Genomic DNA, 24396 nt, shown 5'->3' with positions numbered 1-24396 from the left:
CGGCAGTTGTAGTGTTTCAAATAGTTATTTTTGGAATTAGATGTTTGACTGTTGGTTTGGTGGGGCAGTCATGGCATGCCTATGCCTGGAACCTAACCCGAGGTCACCCTTGGTGAGATTTAAAGGACCTTGTGTACAGCTTACACACACAGCGAGCCACCATGCTCCTTGTTTCACCACTTTTTCCCCTTGTGCTTTAAGTGTTACTATGGATGTTAGTCTTCAAAAGATCCTCTGCAGTAACGTGTAGGCCACCCTTGGTGGGATTTGAATTTAGGAGCTTGGGAACATGAAGAGAGCATCTTAACAATGTGAGCCACCATGCTCCACAGGGGTGCCATGACATCTGCTGGTAGGGATCCACTGGGTTTTAGACATAGTCAAAATAGTTAAAGAGTTAAAAAATGGACATGGCATTTCATTTTTTGTAATTATTTATTATACAGAATAGAAAAGAGAGGAAGAGACATATACAAAAAAGCAGCATCTTTATACTGTACATGTGCATGGCCATTGATGAAGGTATAACATCTTCACATGCTGCATGGTTGAAAGGCACATATATTCACATACAGCATACAAGTTTCCTGTACCTGATCATTTTCCCATAGCTTAATTTTATTGGCATGGCAGCAGATTTGAACAGGAAACAATACATTTGCGTTTCCTGTTCAGTTAAATAAGTACTTGGGCAGTTTGACAGTAAAGTGCAGATGGGAACATTTGTTAGCAGGACAAATTCAGAACGATAGCTTATACAATACATCCGTTTCATAAAATATACATTCATACTGTACAAAACCTTACACATCCATTTTAACACACAATAAAGTAGTAGTAGTGAAAATGGCCATAACTTGGTGACTATTGCTCTGATCGGCGCAGTGTAAGACCAATACTGTATAGTCGCCCAGCTTGAGTGATTGAAGCCAGCTTAAAAAAAAATAAGAAAAAGAAGAATTCAAGCTTATGCTTCATGATTGTTGCCCAATTCTGGGCCGTGGGATTTTCATTACAAAACAATGTGTTTTTGCAGAACACATACAACCACATGATTTGTGATACAATTATGAAGTGAAACTAATGGACTTTAGAACACGTAAGGGACATTGTAACTCCTTGGGGAGGCAAGGGAGTTAGACTGGAGTCCAACTGACTGCGCTGTTGCCTGAATCATGATAAAACGCAAATAATACTACACACATTATGTCGCAACCTGCAGTTCCATCAAGGCTTGTGAAAATTGTAACAAGTTACTTTAGGAAATGGTAACTAACATTATTTCTCAAAACATTATAGTAAGTTGTTATATTACTTGTTACTGGAAAAAGTAATATATTACAGCATCGCATTACTTTTACTTTACTGCCAAACACTGGTGGCAAGGTCTGCAAGACTAGGCTGACAGCAACACAACAAGAATAAAACTACTGGATGTAGGCCTGTCACTATTATTACATAATCCTCTAATCGCAATTATTTGAGACTAGTCCATACCCGTGGGGGGATATGCGCACATGATCTGGCAACCCGGGAGCCGGCCATCCCACAGCTGGGCAGCCGTAACCATGGCGACATTCTTTTACAAAAAACCCTCCCAAAAACGCTAATAAACAGCTGACGTTTGGTGAAACGGGCTTCGCTGTTCCGTGCACATGGTAATGGTCAATGGCTGTGTGCAAATTCCGATCAATTGCTCCAGGCAGTGAGGAGAACCGGGCAGAAGAGATTTTGGTCTCACCACGATTTTGGCCTCACAACAGGAGGTTTGTAGAATTATAGGAGGATAATCGCAAGCTTGTAGAGCAGCTATTTCTGCATGCATATGTATACAATTATTTAATATGTCAATAATTTCTTTGTATATTTAAGTTATCTGTCATATCTGTCCTGTGCAACTTTTGATTACGAAGCCTAAAAGGCTTCATATGTTCCAATGTTCAATGCCAATCACAATTAAATCGTTAATCACAATTAATCGTCAACTTAAATTTGTAATCGTAACAAATAAACACGTTGTACATTGCAATTAAAAAGTAATACTAATAAGGAGAATGCTATAAAATGAATACATTCAAATAAAATTCAAATAAAATGTTTCTCTCTCTGATCGCCAATGGTTATAACTATATTCATGCATGTTGAAATGGTCTGAATCATGGCACGGAGTGGACGATCGCCGTTACATTGAAACCTGTGTCCCCGTCGGCCGTCATCAACCGAACAGAGTGTTATGTCAAAGTATTTTACTCGTTGAAATGCGTCTTACGTAAATAAGAAAGAAATGATCTACGTCCGCTACAATGATTTCAGCACAGATTTGTTCATAATGTAGCAGGATAAAGTAGCATGTGTCGGTCATCAAACTGTGTACGTTTTTTGACTGCTGCAAAGCTAAACTATTGATTCAGGATAAAACTTTAATTACAAAACACAATGTAAATCTGTGAACATAAATTGTTATGAAATGTAAATCCCACAGCCATCGGGGCTAAGAGCTGTGCAGCCTCATCCTTGTCAACATTGTTACCTGCCGTGGTCAGCACCTCATCAACACAGGTGTGTGCTCCATCCTTTGTGTTGAGCAGCAATCACAAAGCCGTTGCAGCTTCGGAATGACAGTTGCTGCTTACAGGCTTCACATTAGGGGGAATAACAATAAAGAAATAATAATAATAATAATAATAATAAGGCTATCGAGTAAACAAAACAACAAATGTACAATACAATATGTACCTAAAGTTTACACACACACACACACACACACACACACACACACCTAAATTGATCAGTGCAAACAGAAATTCCCTGCTAGATTTTGAGAAATTAATGGATTTAAAAATGGGGCGGCCAACATGAAATGGGGAGCAATAAATGATCATTCAATGTGCTGGTCACGTCACAGCAGTACAGGATTAATGACTGTAATAATGAATAATGTGTTCACAAGTTGAAGGCAAGTGACCGTAGCACCATGAAACAGTAAATAAAAGCTGATTATGTCGGCTACAACTTCAAAAAGATGGTTTAAAAGATGTCATTTCACTTTCTCCTCGTCCATCCCCTAGCTCGTTGGACACCCTCTCATCCGGTACGGCTCACAATGCCACAGTAAACGTGTTAACCTGAGAGGGACACGACTGGCAGTCCTCTCCTCTCCTCTGGTCACCTGCTTCTTCCATCATTGAGTCTTTCTAGAAAACACAAATGGAGGACGACGGAGGTGGTGGTGATTGGTCATAGGTAAAGAATATAACAGCTGCTGTTGCATCCCAGGAACTGAATGTGAACCTGTTCTTTCATTAGGGGAAAAGGGTAACCATCACTCTTCAAAACAGGGGGAACGTACCTCATTTGTCTCAGAAGAAGGTCCTGGTGCTGGATGGATATCCATCCACTTCCAGATGAGGAAGAAGACTAAGAGGAGCACCACCCCCACAGCAATCAAGACAAAGTGGTCTAGAGGATAGATAAAGAGAAAACACATCAAGCAAGCACACCATAGATGGTAAAGAAATGTACTGTATATCGCAATGTGAAAATAAAAGGCTCCCCAAAGCATATTTCGCCAGCATAGAATAGAGAATAATAATAAGAGAATAATAAGAATAATAATTAATAATAATGAATTCATTATTAATTAACTTGCACAAGACAGAGAGGTTTATAATAATTTTGGGGACAGTTTACATTAACTTTGGTTTTGGTGGTTTCAGTGAAGTAAAGTCACACTTCATTTATCATCATTTTGCTTTTGATATACAGTGTCATTGCCTATTTCTTTTGAAGAGCATGTGAGACTGAGAGAAAAGTGTTCTGCACCTTTTCTGACCACGAGAGTGATTGATGGTCGTTATTCTTAAAAAGGGCCGTGACGATTGCTATAGTGTTAAGAAACCTGTGACTCCCTGTGTCGCCAGCTCTTTAGTAAAGAGAATACATTTTCTGGTGGGTTACACATTTCATCCAATCAGGAGAGAGAACTCCACAAAGATCATTTATCAATTCATTGTGTTCTGGTTCCAATTTTGTCAGCTCATTTATTTGTTTCATCACTTACAATTTCACTTGTTTTATCCTGTGTCCTGTAGGAGTTCTTTCTCATGATTGGATGAAATTGGTATACCGACCTGAAAATGTATTTTCTGTTTACTAAAGAGCTGAAGAGACAGGGAGACTCCCGCTATTGAACAAACAATACAGAGCAAGCTATTCAACACTCATTTTAACTCACATTTTAAAATGTGTCCTGTGACTTTGGAGAACGTGAAACTCACTCACAGGAATGCAAGGATGTGATTTATTCTATTTGTACATTTTTTTAAGCTCAACTGAACCAAGGCCAGCTGCAGGAAGGACTTTAGCCTTATTTACTACATGGTATGCACTCTTACCAGCTGAGCTCCAGGAAGCCCCAGACCACAACATTTTAACTCACTCAAAAAATGGTCACTGGTTGGAGACAGTGTGGATCTCGGGAGGCTAACCATTGCCATACATTTTGGGAGTGTCCAGTGATTAGGACCTTCTGGGAAGAATTTCATAGATCAATAAATAAAATATTTGGTGCAGATTTGCCCTTGGAGTTTACTATATTATTATGGGTCATGTACATTTCCAGACAGGGATATCTGATGAATACCTATTTGATGTTCTGATATCTGCCTGTAGAAAAGTCTTTACAAGGCACTGGTTGCTTCCCGAGCCCCCACCATAAAAGTATGGATAGATGATATCCATACATTTCACTTTCTCTCTCTGGCTACAGAAGGAGAATTTTATTAAGTTTTGGTCTAATTGGGTTAAATATGTAATGCCTTTGCGACCAGATTTTGTAGAGGCAAGGAGTGACTAAAATGACTGTCTTAATCATGTCACACATTTTAATTAATGCTCAAAACTTGATGTACTCTCCCATGTCTTTTTATGTGTATTATATTGTATTTTACCTAATGTTACTTAATGTACACACTTTTTATCTCTCCCAATTGATATATTTTGTTATTTGTTGTTTTGTTTGATTTATTTTTATAAAAACCTAAGAACGAGGACAACCAAAGAAATGTAAATTGAAAAACAATGTAACATGACTATGGATGTCCTTAAATAAAGATTTTATTTTTTTTAAAGGTCACTGTCTGGAGGCCTCAGCACACTGTAATATTTAACCACAATGTTACTTACGTCTTGTGCCTGTGGGAACGGGCGGCCTTAGCAGGTCACAGCAGTACTCCTGTGTAGTCTCGACAGCAGCGTGATTCCATACTCCCTTGATCTTCACACACTCGCTCTCTGGGTCTCCGAGCACTTCGACCGTACCAGTGCACACTTCGTTGCTGCAGTTGAACTGGTGAGCCGCATCTTTGTACTGCAATGCACACCACACACTATAGTTTTAATTAACTGAAATTGTGAAACAATAAATCACCTACATGTAGCATCTGAGGTTTTATACTGATATTACAGTACAGCACAGTAGTAGTGATTTTCTACCTCAACCTTTACCATTGTTGTACATTAATATCACTACCACTCCTGTTCTTGAGAGTGCACTGCAGTGTCAATATGTACAATATCTAATATGTACAGTACAATATACAATATACCCATAACACAAATTGTGCAATATTATTGCTATATTTATAACATGTCTGTGCAATAGATAATGATTATTATTCCCATTTTTACTTGTTACTTTTGTATGTTTTAAGCGGTTTTCAGCTCGTTTTAGATAAGAGAATGTAGAACGAGACGGGAAGCTGAGGGTAAGCCATGTGTTCCAGCCGGAACGGCTGGAACACGGGGAACATTCCAACTATATAGTTACCGCACTATACATTTACCCATTGGTGCGCTACAATAGTTACATACGTTTTTATACCGTACGATTATATACTTTATTCTCTCATCTGTTCTACATATCCATCTTTTTCCTTCGATGTGAGAGCAAAACGCCCAGTCAAATTCCTCATACATTATGTGAACGTAGCTAACCAATACAAATATTTGGATTCTCTTATTGCTACATTATTGTTAGCTGTGACTAGATGCAGCGATCTGTGAATACTAGTTGCCAAATTCATTTCGTTTCCGTTTCTCCAAATAATCAGAAATATACAGCACTGTTGCCAGCAACATTGTGATGCCTCCAACTATGCACTCGCAGGTCACACCCACACACAGTTCATCATAGAGGTGCAGTCTGACCTGGCCTTTGGTTTGGACGGAGTAGACAAACTGGTTCTGAGGACCCAGGTGTTTCTTGTGACTGCTCTCCAAGTTCAGGGCCTCCATCTTGGCGTAGACTGTTGAGGGGTGGAAGAAGCTGAAGTTCATAACACCACCTTTTTGGAGGGTGACATTGACAGGTGGGAGGTCCAGTTTGCCTTGGGGGAACAAAAATAGCATCATGATGAACATGCAGTTTGGAATCGAAATCAACACTCTGAAGCGGTGTATGCTTAGCTCAAAGTCACAATGTTAGGGGTTGATAAGAAATCGAACTCTGGCACAATCAAAACTTATACCACTATTAAAAGGAAGAAAAACGTTGTCAGTCAGATGTTGGTGGTAGAGCCCTGCACCCGTGCTACCCACAGGTCCCAACACAAATCTTGTGGGCGTGGGCGGTGTTTAAATACCGTACCTGCGGTCGGCAAAATATAACCTGCAGGCCCTGAAAAATCCTCCCGCAATAAACCAGTTTTTCTCTCTAGTTGGTGGTCCATTGTTCTTTTTTTGTTTTCATGTCTTGCTCTACTTTAAGCTGTAAAGTTTAACCTCACTGTTACTTACGTAATGTGCAGTAGTACTCCTTAGTAGCCTCGACTGCAATGAGATTCCATACTCCCTTCTTCCACACTCCCTTCTTGATCTTCACACAGTAGTTCACTGGGTCTCCGAGCACTTCAACCGTACCAGTGCACACTTTGGTGTTGCAGTTGAACTGCTTCTCTTTGTTCTGCAATGTACACCACACGCTAGAGTTTTAATTAACTGAAAATTTGAAACAATAAATCACCTGTACATGTACAGGAGTGCATGAGGTTTTAATACTGATATTACATGTAGTAGTGATTTTCAATCTCAATCTTTACTACTACATAAAGCATGACCACCAACACAATATCATTGTTACTTACATAATTTCAAGAACTTCAATCTGTTAATAATCTGCCTGAGTCATATTTTTTCATTTATTTACAGTTACACACAGCAACGTGTGTGTATGGAAGGATCATCTTCCCACATATACATTAGTTGAAATAGTCACTTCCAATATCCCCAAAGGATTTGTGTCTTATTTGTTTGAAAAACATATAGCTAATGTCAGTATCAGTATGCTAAAGCTGACATCAGTGCTTTGTACAGTACCTGCTGTTTTTGAATGGCTCAGACATGAAATGCTCTCCATCCCATGCATACTTTATGATAATGTCAGATTAGAGGACAAGACTATAAAATATCCCCATTATGTATATACAGTAAGTATAAAGAGAGTACAATTATATATACATTGTGGGATGAATGAATATTAATGAATACATATTTAATTTGCACACACACACACAGTGCAGGATTAACGGAAGGGCTTTAGGTGCTGAAGCACAGGGCACCAACCTTGGGGGAGGGGGGGGCACCAAACGGCGGGGAGAAAGTGAAAGAAGACTGAACTATCGCCGAAAAGCGGCGAAATTTAGAAGCGGTGGCTGCTGAAGGACCGCTAAAACGCGCCGGTGAAGCGTCGTTTTTACACGCCATACCATGTTATGTTTATGATGTTAGCAATTAAAAACATCATAGTAAAAAAAATCAACAACAAAAAAATCTACGTAAATTTCTCTGGCATTTCATTTTTGTTTTCTATATCAAAAAAGTATCAAACCGTGAAACCAAAATATCGTATTGAACAGAGCCATTACACAAAAACCTGCTTCTCAATTATTCGAAAATATTAATCAATAGAATAAATCAGAATAATAACGCAACTATTTCTCTCAGAGGATTCCTCAGGTCCCAACGGCCACAACCCATGACTTGCGTCGGGGCAACCACAAATGCCATTTCTCGTCTCTAGTTTGGTTTCACTCTTCCAAATATTCAGAATACAAAAATAACAACATCATTTTATTTAAAAAGAGGGGCCACATAATGGTGCAGATTGTGATGCCTCTATGAACTCACAGATCACACCCATGCACAGTTCATCATAGAAAATTTTACATTTGGATTTATGTGAGCCAGCAAGGTGCAGTCTGACCTGGCCTTTGGTTTGGACGAGGTAGGAAAACGGGTTGGACCCAGGTGTTTCTTCCAGGTGTTTCTTCTGCCTGCTCTTCCCTTTCAGGGCCTCCTCGTAGAAAGTTGAGGGGTGGAAGAACCTGAACAAAATGCTACCATTTTGGACAGTGACATTGACGGGTGGGAGGTCCAGTTTGCCTTGGGGGAACAAAAATGACATCATGAGCATGCAGTTTGGAATCGAATCCCAAACTCTGGAGCGGTGTGTGCTTAGCTCACAATGTTAGGGGTTGATAAGAAATCGAACTCAGGTAAATCGACCGTCCAACTCACAGATGATGGGTTGGGTGGAATGTTTATCATGGACTTGGTATAGATGTTGGATGTTGTGGGTGAAGGTAAGTCCATCGACAGGCTCAGGCTCAGACTTCCTCCCTTGGACCACAGCCATCACAGTCACAGTGTAGTCATTACTTGGATCATTGAGTGACGATAAGTCAAACCGGCGGTTTGGTGCTGTAACATTTTTGTGTTCTTCAGGGCTGGAGAGAGGAGAAACTTGGTGAGAAACCATGGATGCACATGCACACTTACAGTAAACATAACACATTCCTATTGTTCTACAGACACAAAAAACACACAGCAAAATCTACCCTTACCCTTTTGTCTTGCTTATTTTTATCTGGAATTGGGGCTGTAAGGAGGGCTGACTGTAGTTCCAGTAGAGTGTGACCCGGAAGTTGTGGCACTGCAGTGTGACATTGGTTGGCGAAGGCACTGTGGATGTCAACGGCACTGTGGATGGAGACGGCACTGTGGATGGATCAGAAATCCATTGACTTTCATTATGAAATTAAAGTTTTAGATTTCAAACATAAAGCAAACATTAGTTACTAGACTATACTAGCTCTAGTGGGCACAAAAATAATGACAGTGTAATAGAGCCCAAATATGTAGCCACCCATGAAGCACACATCCATTTATAAATGCACAAAATCTCTGTCTTGTGTGTGTGTGTTTGTGTCGCCCACATAACTCGAGAATTGTCTGACTCAGACTGATTGACTTCAAACTTTCCGTGTGTATCGTACTAATCGGCACGACGGGTACTCTGACACTCTTTCCCAACGGGCATCATTCCCTCAGTTAAACTAATTTAAAGTGGTGAAAAGTGATTGACTCACCACTATATATTGGGTCATCGATGGTAATTGCAGCAGCAATAGTAGATAGCACCAGTAATGAAATCTGAGCGATATATCCCATCCAATTGGCTGATGTCATCCCTCACCACTCCTGCTTGGCTAGAACACTCCCATGATGGCCACTCCTAACACCTAGTATGATAGAAAGCAAAAAAGAGTGAAGACAGAGAGTTAATATAACACTAATGTCAAGTCAAACAGAGAAGCGTTTTATTTTTTATTTTTTAATTTAGAGTAATCAATAGTTTTTTCCCCTTTTTCTCCCCAATGTAGTCGTTGTGCCAATTGATTCCTCCACACACATTTCTGTGTTGTCACTGCTGTTGTACCCAGCTGACTCACCTGCCAGTGAGGAGCCCCCACCGGGAGGACATAGAGCCTTCGTCCAACTCCTCCCACCCAACACTCCCCGTTGACAGGTGCAGCCCCAGCCCATAGGAGTACAGTACATGCAATGACCAATATCACCCCCCCGGCTTCCCTCCCCCTACACAGGCCAATTGTGTTCGCATAGACGACCGTCAAAGCCGGATGCACCACGGTGGATTCGAACCCACACAACCTCCGTGGTGGTGGGCCGGGACTTTACCACTGCGCCACCCGAGCACCAGAGGGAGAGGCGTTTTCATGTCGGTAAATCTCAAGCCCCCAGAACCACGGTAGAACAGTGAAGCTGCCGTCGCCTAGTGGTCAAATCTCGGATTGCAATACTTCCGCATTTAAAACGCCAATGCGGATGCTTCTACTATTTGAAACCCTAGTGCGCCTGCTTGGTGCTCAAGTCTTCCGCATTTGGGCACAAAAATGTGGTGCTAAAATCAAGAAAAATGCAGAAATAGAGCGTTCTTCCGGGTGCTTCAAATGCTGGTGAGGAACTTTCATTCAAATGAATAGCTGGGGGCGGGGCAGTCTAGATATATCATAACTCTATGGTTTATCTACTATGCATGTAACTACACTGTGTGTGTGTGTGTGTGTGTGTGTGTGTGTGTGTGTGTGTGTGTGTGTGTGTGTGTGTGTGTGTGTGTGTGTGCGTGTGCGTGTGCGTGTGTCGTAGTGCTCCTGATACTTTGGATGGGTTAAATGCAGATGACTACATTTCACTGTATATGCAAATATATAGTGACAAATACCGCAAAGGGGTGTGGACCAATAAAGAAATATTAATATTATGGCAAAAAGAAATATACTGTATACCAAAGTCCAATGCTAAAAACACTATTATCTTAATATTGTAACAGCCCTAGGTCAGAGGCAGTGTTAAATCAGTGCCAAGAACACTGGCACACAATAGACACACTAGCTGTTGATAACTTAGGAGTAAGTTACACATCATCTTCAAGCACCAGAGCTAGAACCAATGGACAAACTGTCTTAATACTGCTGCTATTTGACTGCTGCTTTGATTAATCCTTTTTTCACCCTTGTTGTGTATGTATGTTTATTATTATTATTTATGCACCTACAATGTCTGAGGAACCACAACAAAATAAGTTTACTTTTATGTACCCGTTCACAAGATGTAACAATAAAGAAACCTTGAATACACATGAGCTGTGTTCAAGTGACTCAGCAACTGCCTCCTGCATTATGGGCACCAAAGGTGGTACGCAGGGCCGTTGTGATTTCCAACGAGCGCTTCCAAACTCCAACACAACATCACCTGCATGGAATTTGTTGACAGAAAGTAGCTCATAACATGTCTACGTGGATTTTTATGAAACAAAAACTTGGCAGATACAAAGAGGATAATCCAAGCTTTCCGTACAGCTGCAATGTTGGTGAGTTTAACGATGTATGGGCTGTCAAGGGTTGTCCATTGCAACTCTAGATTGCAGATATTAAAAATAGGATCTAAGGGTTGCTTGCGGCTAACTCAGAGTAGCCTAAAAGCCTGTCAGTGATAATCAGACCTACTATATGAAGCAGTGCTAATAAGAAAAAAAATACAATGTTTACAGTAGAAACAAAATAAAGCAATGGCATACTGGAAGTAGAATAGTAGTATATGGAACAACTAGCATAGGCATTATAGCCATTATGCAACCCTATTATTGTATGCATATGTAACCAAATGGAGTCACCAAGTACTCCTTTATACACAGTGTGACTACGCCACTCCCAATTACAGGGTGGGAGACCCGAGGTACATGTTATTATATCCAGTTAACTTCCCCAAAGGTAAGTGTTCAGTTTGAGTGAACAAATAATGGTCGGTTTGGAATGCAAAAATGTATTTATTCACAATTGATAAAGTACAATGTATTAGTAGATTTAATGATTAAAACTCTTTCCACATGTCAACCAGTACTAAAGTGCATAGGGCTACTAGAGAGACAAAAAGCTTGGCCAAATAGCTGTACTGAAATGTAGGCCTACTCATTGAAGTCTGCACACACACTAGTTAAACACTGCAAATCAGCAAGATATAAACACTCAGAGCCATGTGTAATTTGGCATTAAAGATCACTGCAAATGTACACTCAAAAAGGCCAAAAGCCATGAACACCACAAAAAGAGACAGCAATCAATTAAGTGCCAATCTGCAGTATAACTATTAGCCAAGTATCTTCTCTGTCTCAGGCCGTAGCCGAATTAAACCTGTGGTTGGTTAGACAGCTTGTTGTGACGTTTATAGCCGCAGGGGCTGTAGCACTCTTACTAGCAGTGCACAAATAATAATAAAAAAGGTAGCAACATAAAGCATAAAAACAAAGGTTAAAAGAACAGCGGTCAACAGTACAACAGGCACAGTCCTGTTAACATGTGAGGGAATCCCCAGGTTGTTGTTGGTGCAACACAGTGAAAACGGCCAGCTTTGTCCTAGCACCGCCTCTAGACCCGTGTGTGAACACACACACACACACACACACACACACACACACACACACACACACACACACACACACACACACACACACACACACACACACACACACACACACACACACACACACACACACACACACACACACACACACACACACACACACACACACACACACACACACACACACACACACACACACACACACACACACACACACACTCTAACAGGGCTCTAGTTGGCGCACGTCTCGACGCTATGAGCACAACCAAACGACCCGCCGTGAACAATGGAGTGGGCGGGGAACCTGGACAAACGCAGTCTGACACTCTGCCTGGCCAGCTGACTCTTATAGTGCTCTTAAAGGGGCGGCGTCGCTAAGCGCACCAGTTACCAGTCCCACTGACTACACATACAACTGTGGAGAGACTTCTCATGCTCTGTATTTATTTCATGAACACAACAAAAGAATCAACCAGTCAACCATCACCTGCCTTGAACTCATTGAAAAGGTTGGGATGTTTGTCAACTAAGGTTTGATGGTTGGTTGCCATTTAAAAATGTAATTCCATTTAAATAGAAAATATAATCATATTTCACTTTGGGCAATGGCACTACTACTGACATTGATTGATTGATTGATGTACTTTATTTAGTAAGACATGAGAACAACAGTACATGGAAGTACAAATTCACAATACGAGGTCTACTAAACTGGAAGACTCATAAAAGCACTGAGCTTGTTTCAAATGAGTTCCCGTGCACGCACACAAATCATGATGAGTGTCTCAAATACTTGAGATGGATGTCAATTGTCAAGAGATGATGAGATTTCTGAGAAAATACACCCCTAATGTAGCTGTAACACTACCGATGATCTTACATAGGTGGCAGTATATGGATCAAAACAGTTATTCTCATTCATTCACATCCATTTAAAAAAGAACGTGTAGATCGGCTATGTTCTCCGCGCGACATCGTACAACTTTCCTCCGCGGTGGAAAGTCTGGTGACGCGAGACGTACAACTATAGTTGTAGGGATGGTTAAGTAAAACACACAACCACAAATCAGCGATAGCAGCTCAACGCAACCACAACCACAAATCAGCTGGCTTAGTTTCCACCTAGTTTTGGCACTCCATTACACCTGTACGTATGTACTGTACATCTACATAAACGTTCAGATTTCAAATATAAAATGCTGACCCCACGGCCATGGATGTAAGTAACGCGTTGAAACACTCGGGTCATAGTACCCGTATCTTCCGTATTGTTCAATAAAAAGCATTTTAATCCGATCGGTGGCCATTTTCTCAAAATGTCCTTCAAGCTTTCAACTACGTGACCTTATCGGTTGGAAGGTGTATTGCACTCTGATACATTATAATAACTATATGAGAAAATGGCCGCCGATCGGATTTAAACACTTTTTATTGAACAATACGGAAGAGACGGGTACTTAGACCCAAGCGTTTCAACTTGTTACCTCCATGGCCGTGGGGTCAGCACTTTATATTTGAAATATAAACGTTTATGTAGATGTACGGGTTGTAAATGGAGAAAGTGTCAAAACCAGTTAAAAGTTGCTCCATGACGCTCGCGGCTAGTCCAGAGCCACCTGTTCGTTAGCATTGCTAACGGCGCTGCCGCTGTCAAAAGCAGTAGAGTAGACAGCATTGTTGTCACTTAAATTTAATGACAACACTATAATATCACAACATAACACACCACACTCACCGTAACTTAATTTAGCACGCTGCACGTTTACTTCCCGTTTCTGCAGGAGGACACCTTTGTAGGAGACGGGATGCAGGTTGGAGTCTATTCATTGCATAGCTCCGTTCCGAGCTGTGTTCCGTCAGCAACGATAAGGTGGCAACAATAAGACTTCCGGTGGACGATCTCTTCAGAATAAGAGTACCCTCTAGAGCAAAAAGGAGCCATTGAAAAACGGTTAATTTGCACATTAAAACTATAAATTAAGCATTTAAACGACATATTATGTTTCTATACAACACATATTATGTTTCTGTGTAACAAAAAGGGATTTAAAACATTAATAATTTATATAAATGGATAAATGCTCTTCAAAGGAGTGCATAGCCTATACAAATTGGACACTGCACAGGAGACGGCTCCGCGAGGCAAGGTGTAAAAAAAAGTGTGCCGGGCCGTCCAGTGAGGTCAGAGGTCAGAAAAGTGGCAAAAAGTGCCGCTTTCAGACAATAGTGGGCGCTGCACAGGAGACGGCTCCGCGAGGCAACACTTTGGACATACGCACGCGTTCAGGGAGACCTCCTCTACAATACCACACTCTCCGCTAAGCGGGAGAGGTGTAAAAAAAAGTGTGGCGGGCCATCCAGTGAGGTCAGAGGTCAGAAAAGTGCCAAAAAGTGCCGCTTTCAGACAATAGTGGGCGCTGCACAGGAGACGGCTCCGCCAGCAACGATAACAGAGCAACAATAAAACTTCCGATGGACGATCTCTTCAGAATAAGAGTACCCTCCAGAGCAAAAAGGAGCCATTGAAAAACGGTTAATTTGCACATTAAAACTATACATTCAGCATTTAAACGACATATTATTATGTTTCTATACAACACATATTATGTTTCTGTGTAACAAAAAGGGATTTAAAACATTAATAATTTATCTAAATGGATAAATGCTGTTCAAAGGAGTGCATAACCTATACAAATTGGACACTGGACAGGAGACGGCTCCGCGAGGCAACACTTTGAACATACCACACTCTCCGCTAAGCCGGACGGGGCTCAAACAAAATGTGGCGGGCCTTCCAGTGAGGTCAGAGGTTAGAAAAGTGCCAAAAGGTGCCGCTTTCAGACAATAGTGGGCGCTGCACAGGAGACGGCTCCGCGAGGCAACACTTTGAACATACGCACACGTTCACGGAGACTCCTCTACAACACCACACCACTGCGATGCCGTGAACTAGCCGGGCTCCACCCCCTGAACACCCTGGGCAAGACCTGGGACGTTGGTTGTCTCTAGGACAGGCTCTCCTCTTCGCAGATGAGTGAGGTGGGACCGAGGTTACCCCCTGAATCGCTTGCCTCGCATTCAGGGGGCATTCAGGCGCTTTCAGGTATTCATTGAATAATGGAGTGAAACGAAATGAAAATTCAGGCTGAGTGTCAGGCTAAGAGTGAACGTGAACACAGCTTCTGAACCATTGCACGTTTTAATCATAACTCTATGGTTTTAATGCGTGGTGCACATTCCAACGCACCCTTTAGCTCCATGGTCACTGAACTAAATATTGGACCCGATCGTCACAAGACACACAATATTAATATACATATTAAAAATAAAATAAAATGTGTGTTCGGTGTTCCAATGCTCAATTTAATATAATTTTCCATTATTAACTGTCTTGCTTGATGGGGTATGATTTGGGAATCATGACATTTTGCTAAACATTCATACTAATCACACTTTAGTCAAATGCGTGAGGGGGCCGTGTTTTTTCAATTACTTTTTTCATTTATTTTTAATATTTTTTTTGGAAAATCAAAAAAATAAAATACAATAAAACATTTAAATTAAATAAATGAAAAAAGTAATTGAGAAAACACAATGTATAGGAAGGGGGCGTGTCTGATAAAATGAATATCAAATATCTAAATAATTAATCAAGCAACTTAAAAACTGTCTGGGGGGATCACAAAGGCCTGAGTAGATGATAACAATTTCGTGTCAGCACTTTTGACATACGCACGTGTTTGGGGAGACCTCCTCTACCACGCCACACTCTCAGCTAAGCTGGAGAGGAGTAAAAAAAAAAAGGGGTGGTGGTCCATCCAGTGAGGTCAGAAAAGTGCCATTTTACTTTATATTTTTTTATATATAATCCTTGTTGTATGTATGCCCTTCCCATTCCCCGAGAAAGAAGGTGAGGATAGGAAGTGAGGACGGAGGACTCAAGTGGGTTTGATTTGATAAATGGGAACATTACTCGCTCAGTGAAGTTTTAAAGTGACGACAATTATGACATGTTACACGGCTGGATCACTGGTAATGGCTCGTAGTGTGCTTGCTCAGATGCCATGTTGTATTGGATGCTAAAGGTCCCTTTCTAAAGTTATTGCTAATCTTTATTAATAATTTCCTTCCAGAGAACATGACAGATCTGAAAATGAAAAATGTGAAATATGCTAAGGAATGGAACTTTTTGGCATGCATTCTCCCATAGATCCACCAATGAACAAACCACATGACTGTCTAAAGAAAGAATCAAACCATTATTGAATTTGTAAAGTACTCCCTCCACACGCTCAAATGTTTATAATGAGGGTGCTTTGTGTAAAGAAAAGAGGAATACAGAGTGGGGACTAGATGGGGGGGGATTATCCACACTGGCCTTGGAACGCCTCAGGATCACCCAGGAGGAAGTTGCTAATGTTGCTTTGGAAAGGGAAGTCTGGAGCTCTCTGCTGGAGCTGTTAGCCCTGCAACCCGATTCCGGATAAGCGTTTGAAGATGGATGGATGGACCTCACACCAAAATTAAATTTGTTTAAGTAAAATATGTATGTCATAAATATCCTATTTCCCCCTGCAGGTTCCTCTGGTCCTGACGGCTGCAACTGAAGACTTACACACAGGCCATCGAGCCTGGCAGAGATATGTGCTCTCTGGATCACCCCTTTCTAGTCTTTACCTATTGTTTCTATCTCACTCACATTTCCGTTATGAGTGTGTGTGGCCGACACACACACAAGCAGGAATGCACACACACACACACACACACACACACACACACACACACACACACACACACACACACACACACACACACACACACACACACACACACACACACACACACACAGTTGAAGATTTACTGTACAGGGTGGATGCGAGGATGGGTGCGATGGTGGGTGACTGAGCGTCTTACCAAACAGGAAGTGGTTCTGCTTTCTCGAAGCAGTGGGGTTTTCTGAATGTCAAACAACTAATCTCAGATCCACTGTCCTGCCAGGCTATGTTGGCCTCCAAATACTCATGTATTGACAAAAATGTAGTTCCGCATGGTTGCACCTAATATTTGGGCAAGATTGACAGCGGGGAAATGCACTGAGTACTCCCTCATTACTCCCTCATGTATTTATCCTCATGGAGGTGGAAGAAATATTGTATAAAATTCATAACATTCATCCCACAATCACAACACAATAAATTAAAACAAAGCCAAAGATCTACGTATATTGTGAGTAATCATTGCGAGTGTTTGTACAGTAACAGGAGTTTCCCTGTTTTCAACTTTTATCCAATCAGGAGAGACAACCCCACAAATTGATCAGCCTCAATTTTGTAGTGCAAGTTGTGTCTGTTATTTTTGTTTAACTCCATGCAATGTGTTATAAATCCATGGTTTTCACATCTGGTTTATTCTGCATGTGTTCAGTTTGAGTGCTCTCTATATAGTACCTCTGTGTGTGTGTGTGTGTGTGTGTGTGTGTGTGTGTGTGTGTGTGTGTGTGTGTGTGTGTGTGTGTGTGTGTGTGTGTGTGTGTGTGTGTGTGTGTGTGTGTGTGTGTGTGTGTGTGTGTGTGTGTGTGTGTGTGTGTGTGTGTGTGTGTGTGTGTGTGCGTGTGTGTGCGTGCGTGCGCGTGTGTGGTTGTGGGGAGGATCTTACCTCCTGTCCACAAGAAGCAGGGTGGCATTTGTCAAACATCTTAGCTTTCAGTCAGTCAGTCAGTCAGTCAGTCAGTCAGTCAGTCAGTCAGTCAGTCAGTCAGTCAGTCAGTCAGTCAGTTTGTCAGTTTGTCAGGATGGAATTGGTATCAACCTATATTATATCATGTGAGTACTTTATTTCAATTCTATTTTAGTTGAATTTAACAATGAAAAAAGTATTTAGTCAAATCAGATCATCATAGAATGCTTGCTCTTTTCACTAACACCGCTTTGCACTAATTGTCATGTACATTTATTTAATGAGAGAAATCCCTATATTCTTAATAAGGTAAGAGTCTGGCGCAAATGGAAGCCCAGGCTGAAAATGGCTAAACTACAAAAAAGGTTCTGAGGTTTAGATAACCCGAGATTCTCGCGCTGCAATTAAAGAAATTATGAAATGTAAAGTTAAAACCTGGATAAAGGTCTACCCATATCATAGAAGGGTGATCACAGCTAACATTCCCTATCACCCCTGCTGTGGAGAGGCCAAAATGTCTGCCAGCCTGTCAGGTCCCAGTTTCTAAAAGTTGGCTAATTGATGGTTAACAAAGTTTGGAGACGTATTTGAAAGCCAGATTGTATGTGTTGGATATAAACTATTATTATTTATTCATTTAATGCCCTTTGCTATGATTGTAGTGTGTATGTATATTATTATTATTATTATTATTATTATTATTACCCTTATTATTATTACCCTTATTATTATTATTATTATTATTTAATAACAATAATAATATTCTGATACCAGCCTACTAAAAAGGCTTGGGGAAAGGACGTAATCACTATTAAGGACTCAGACAGGTAGAAATTATTCAAAAATGAATCGATCTGTAATGGAATATAGTAAAGCTATGGAATAATATGTTATTTGTTATAATATGTTATTTACTTGCTTTAATGTATTTTTGGTTATATGTAGCACAATCAGCGGGACCCTTTTGCTGCTAGTGTTGTATTAGCAGTGACAAATACATCTTTAACTATATTTATAATTATTTAATTCTAAATCGAAAATATAGCGAGAATGTATTCAGAGAAAAAAAAGAGAAAAAAATTAGTGTGAGACATTGAGAGAAACAGGAAGTCAGAGAGGAAAACCGATTGACAGACAGACCGACGACCCCCCCCCCCCCCCCACACACACACACACACGCAGGTAAACCGTAGTAAAGCTGTGTACAGTGTATCAATTATACCCTTTCTTATTTCTTTGTCCATCCAACCATTGTATTCTGTCTTGAAATTGTTGTTTGTTTTGTTGGTGTTTGCTGTGTGTATTATTTATCATTTGACTCTTAAATTTGAATCTTTAAGCAACACACCATTTTATGGCATGTTTTGTGGTGTACAGTACATGTGGTCAATGAGGAAGTGCCTGGCTCCTTAGTTTGGTTTTCTTTTTCTTTTTTTGGATTACTATCCATAATGAGTAGATTGCTTGATTAGTTCTACTCCCATTTTAGAGGATTAAATGTGTATAGATATTTGTTCTCTGTGGGGTGCAGGAGAATGTATAGAGTTGATAATATGCTTTATTGCAAAGTGAAAGATTATTGAAATGAACTTGAATCACACTTAAAATTAAATTAACTATTGAACTGTCTCTCCACACAGTGCTGTATCTCCTCAACTGCTGTGGACTTGCTCAAACAGATGGTGAGACAACAATCAGTGCACTGCATTACTTTAACTCAAGTACAAATTTGACTGAGCAACTTTCACTTGTAGTTAATTGACCAGTATCTTTGACTCAACTACTGGTGTACTTTGTCCACCACTGGGCAAGACTGAGAGCCCCTTTCCAATTCCCTCATGTTTTTATCCTCATGGAGGTGGATGAAATGTATCAGTCCATGTTGGACATTTATTGTACATATTTAAAGGTAGGGTAAGTGATTTGCGTTGGTTAAAATAAGTGTTAAATAGCTCTATATTCTGATAGTACTCATTGCTATAGAGTGTTTGTTCAGTAGGAGTCTCCTTGTCTCTCCACCTCTTTATTAAACAGAAAATGCATTTTCGTTTCAGTTTTAGTTTAATTTCCAATTTTATCCAACCAGGACAGAGAACTCAATCAGGATATAGATTAAACAAGTGAAATTGGAAGTGATGACACTAAGAAATGAGCAGACAAAATTGGAACTGGAACACTATACAAATTAAGCTTAAAAATGGGTACTTTCTCCTGATTGGTTGAGATTTTGACACCTACCGATTTTTTTTTCTTCTGTTTATTAAAGAGCTGGAGAGACAGGGAGACACAAAAAACACTCTATAGCAATGATTACTATCAGAATATAGTATTTTAACCTTTTAACAAAATACTTTTTGTTTTAGCCAAAAAATATCACTTACCCTACCTTTAAAATTCATGACACAATCACAACACAATAAACAAGATATGAGAATAGTAAAGGTATATATCTGTTCATGTTAAAGTGGTTGTAAGTGATATTTTCTGGTGAAAGGTTTCTCAGTGTGTGATGAAATGCATTTCAACCATACACCAGTCTGTGCAGTTATGTATCCTGTTCATGACCCCACGCACACCCTATCTCTTCTTCCAGTGTCTCTGAGCATCAGTCCTGAAAGATATCAGCTTTTTAGATTTGAGTCCATCTTACTTAGTTGTGAGGAAGAAGGGAACCCAATGCTGGGGTGGTCCGTGAAAAGACAGACCAGTCTGAGGGGAAATGGAACCTGCAACTATGAATGGGGAACCACTGAAGGTATGTAGACAGACAGACAGACAGACAGACAGACAGACAGACAGACAGACAGACAGACAGACCGGACGGATAGATTGTATAACATTTAATCTCTCTTTCTTTTCTGTGTAGGATTGTCCTGTTTAATGCGAATGTTTCCTTGGGATAGTGGAGTTTATTGGTGCCAGTCTGAATCAGGAGAACTCAGCCAGCCCATCAACATTGCAGTCTACGGTACAATCAACACAACTACCTCAACATAATCTATATATTGATTGACATGATACTATGTCATCACATGTTCATAACTCAACCTGCTGTTGGTTCTAGATCGAGCTGTGATCCTGCAGATCCCTGTACTTCCTGTAATGGAAGGAAGTGATGTTGTGATCCGCTGCTGGTACAAAAGCAAGGCAACAGGGAAAATATCGTCTGACCTCGCAGCGGATTTCTATAAAGATGGATCCCTCATCAGGACTGAGTCTACAGGACAGATGACCATCCACAATGTTTACAAGTCTGATGAAGGGTTCTACAACTGTAACATCTCTGAACTTGGAGAGTCACAACAGAGCTGGATGGATGTGAGAGGTGAGATAGTCATGCAACGCACGCACGCACACACACACACACACACACGCACACACACACGCACACACACACACACACACACACACACACACACACACACACACACACACACACACACACACACACACACACACACACACACACACACACACACACACACACACACACACACACACACACACACACACACACACTGTATACTGTATATTCAAACTATAAACAAACAACTATAAAAAGGCATACAATAATGCTGAATCAATAGATTAATTACAAGACAAAAGGTTTTTGTTTTCAATGGAAGTGCCCCGTATTTATGCTATGCTAGATTAGAAACATCAGCAGTGTGCTGGGCCTCTATTCTGCCCTGCGCAGTGCATGCGTCTGACATTTTTATCTGGTTGTCGCGAGTTGAAAAATGTTCAACTTTGGGTGTTTGGATGAGTGTTTTAGAAGTGTTTTCAGCCAAGAAAAAAACCTGCTTTGGTGGACACTGGACACAGCCTAGAGTTTAAAAGCCCAGAGACTGTGCTGCTTTGCTACATGCCACAAAGTGGTTTGTACCACTTATCCGATTGACATTGTCAATCCTTAGAGTCCAACACTCTCGCTTTGCATTTGTGCTTCTGTACCCTACTACTCTTGGTCAAAATGGAAACCTGCACATTTCTGCTGAGACCGAATTGACATGTTTGACATTTAAAAGATTCACAGCTTGTAAAACGTGTTAAAGAGGATTATGTGTCTCATTTACAGTAACTCTAGAATCAGACCCCAACTCTTCCTCTCTGCCTCCATATTTCTACCCTCTGACGTGTGCTGGAATCTCCATCTTTCTGCTGATTCTGGGGCTGTGTCTCTGGAAGAAATGCAGAGGTATGTCTGTCAATGATGTTAACACAGACATTTTGAGAAGCTGCAAGATTACACATGATGTGATTCACATTCAGATTGGTCTTTATTAACATATGTAATGAGTACAATCGGATGCTTACAGGATGTAAAGTACAGTTCCTTGTGCTTTTTGGGACAAGCACCTCTGTGCAGGTAGAAATAAAGAGCTTAATTTTAGGCGCCCAATAACCTAGTGGTAAGGGAGCGTACCACAGCCACTGATGTTCCAGAGTTCCCGGTTCGACTCCAACTCTGGGGGTTTGACTTATATCTATACATGCTACATACTTGTGCGATTTTATATAACACATGTCTTATTTCATCACAGCATATGCATTTCCAGTACTGTTCACACTGATCATACTCCTCAAAATTAATCTGACCCTATACTTACAATGTACCAAATCCAATTCCTTGGACTAGAAAAAAGCGGCCTTTGGGTGTTTTGCTCAATCCTGAAAGGCCCCCCCCATATCCTCCAACCCCCACTCCACACACCCCACCCCCATACCGCCATTACCCCCTCACCACCCCCGGCTGACCTGATCATTTTGCCATTTCCATTGCTTAATAAACATTGCCTTAGTTGCCATTAAATATAACTAAACTAAATATATTGTCAAATTGAGTGTTTCTCTGCTGCAGGCTGTAGGACAGACAGACAGAGTGAAGATGGGAGCAGGCGAGGTAGAGTAACTCAACACCACACTACTACTGACTACTACTACATTAGATGATCATATGTAGATTATAATCACTGAACAAGTTCTCTTAAAGGTCCAAATATTTATGGTACAACTTATTTTTTTCATTTACAGATCCATGTAGTGTCAGGTATGTACGATTGATCTCTTTCTATTCAACATGACAGCAGTACATTCCTTGTTTTCTACTTAATTTCTGCTTAATATATATATCCTTTAATTACAGACCCATTCAGTCTCAGGGAACCAATCAGAGTGCAGGGGCACCTGATGATGTGTACTGCCCACTGCAGCATGGTAAGTCTTTGAACTAATAATGTTGGTTAAGGACAATTCTGACAAGTTCTTCTGACAAGGGGTGCGTTCAGAAATATACTCTGAGAATCTGCTCCGATTCAGAGTGCTAGCTGGTTTTGAAGTCTTCGACCACTCATAATTTCCAAACGACTATGAGATCACCCCAGGTGCACTCCGATGCTCTCAGGGCGTATTGACGAACATACAAAGTTCAATCAATTCAGAATGTTAATTCAAAATAAATATGTATTCATCCTACCAATGCTACTATTGTATTATCATACTATAGTGAAGTCTGCGTATCGCATTTGGAAGTACATCATAGTCTGTCAATTCCTTTTGCATTTGTTTTCCTAAGCAGAGTATTTAACCGAATTGAAATTATGTTTGAAATAACAAAAATAAGCACCACATTAATGCTTATTTATTTACTTTTAGGCAACGCAAGCATCTATGGCGTAATCCAGCACTCAGATGACTATGAAAATGGTACTATATCTACTTGTTAAAGATTAATTTGTTTTAGGTCCAAATGTGTCACTTGCTTTGTTTGAAATGTTATATCCTGAGCATAGTTCTCAGTGGGTTAAGCGTGCGTGGCCCTCTGTCAATTGCTCTGTTCACAGGGCAGTTTGTTTACTGTGTGCTAGTGTCACTGTCACCACCTCATTCAAAGGCTTTCTCATGAAAGAGAAAATGTTATAAAGATTAGGTCTGTATGATTTTATTTTGATCCCTAGACTAACATGTCGATTTTATCTTTGTTTCAGCTCCTTAGATAGATGCATAGGACAACCTGACATGACATGTGGATAAAGTAAAATCTTCAACAATAAATGCCGGGTAGCAATTATATTCTGTACGTAACCATATAAATGTAAGAGACAAACACGCACGCACGCACGCACGCACGCACGCACGCACGCGCGCGCACACACACACACACACACACACACACACACACACACACACACACACACACACACACACACACACACAAAACCCAGTTATGGCCTTGTGGGTTTTAATGATAATCATCTTTATTTACAGTGTATAGCACCTTTCATACATACAATGCAAGTCAACGTGCTTTACAGTTAACTAATTCTAGCGTATTAACTTGTGTAGTACAAAAAGCTTTTTCTTTTTTTATATTAAAAATGTTCATTATAATATAGTAGGGTTGTATAAATATATATACAAAAGAAAACACAAACGATAAAAGCA

The 24396-nt window shown here is 40.5% G+C and overlaps 2 protein-coding genes across 2 annotated transcripts; one reads left to right on the top strand and one right to left on the bottom strand.

Annotated features, from left to right (window-relative positions):
• Window positions 1-556: 556 nt before the first annotated feature.
• LOC311045453 (uncharacterized protein) lies at window positions 557-14125 on the bottom strand. The gene is made up of 10 exons (XM_084057331.1): window positions 14012-14125; window positions 9426-9578; window positions 8901-9054; window positions 8575-8783; window positions 8261-8439; window positions 6796-6961; window positions 6208-6386; window positions 5185-5368; window positions 3350-3459; window positions 557-3194 (listed from the first exon to the last, which is right to left on the bottom strand). The coding sequence occupies exons 2-10, from the start codon at window positions 9523-9525 to the stop codon at window positions 3099-3101; spliced, it is 1377 nt and encodes a 458-aa protein (XP_083913457.1). The 5' UTR covers window positions 9526-9578; window positions 14012-14125; the 3' UTR covers window positions 557-3098.
• Window positions 14126-19614: 5489 nt separating this feature from the next.
• On the top strand, window positions 19615-23975 carry LOC311045488 (low affinity immunoglobulin gamma Fc region receptor II-like). Its single transcript, XM_084057374.1, has 9 exons — window positions 19615-19634; window positions 20546-20707; window positions 20819-20920; window positions 21017-21277; window positions 22046-22150; window positions 22987-23002; window positions 23099-23169; window positions 23608-23658; window positions 23940-23975. The coding sequence occupies exons 2-9, from the start codon at window positions 20629-20631 to the stop codon at window positions 23945-23947; spliced, it is 693 nt and encodes a 230-aa protein (XP_083913500.1). The 5' UTR covers window positions 19615-19634; window positions 20546-20628; the 3' UTR covers window positions 23948-23975.
• Window positions 23976-24396: the final 421 nt, after the last annotated feature.

This window comes from Gymnoscopelus microlampas, assembly GCF_963454915.1.
Source record: "Gymnoscopelus microlampas genome assembly, chromosome: 5".
In the NCBI taxonomy this organism is placed as follows: domain Eukaryota; kingdom Metazoa; phylum Chordata; class Actinopteri; order Myctophiformes; family Myctophidae; genus Gymnoscopelus; species Gymnoscopelus microlampas.
The sequence above is the reverse complement of the archived record's forward strand: the minus strand, read 5'-3'. Positions and strand labels throughout refer to the sequence as shown.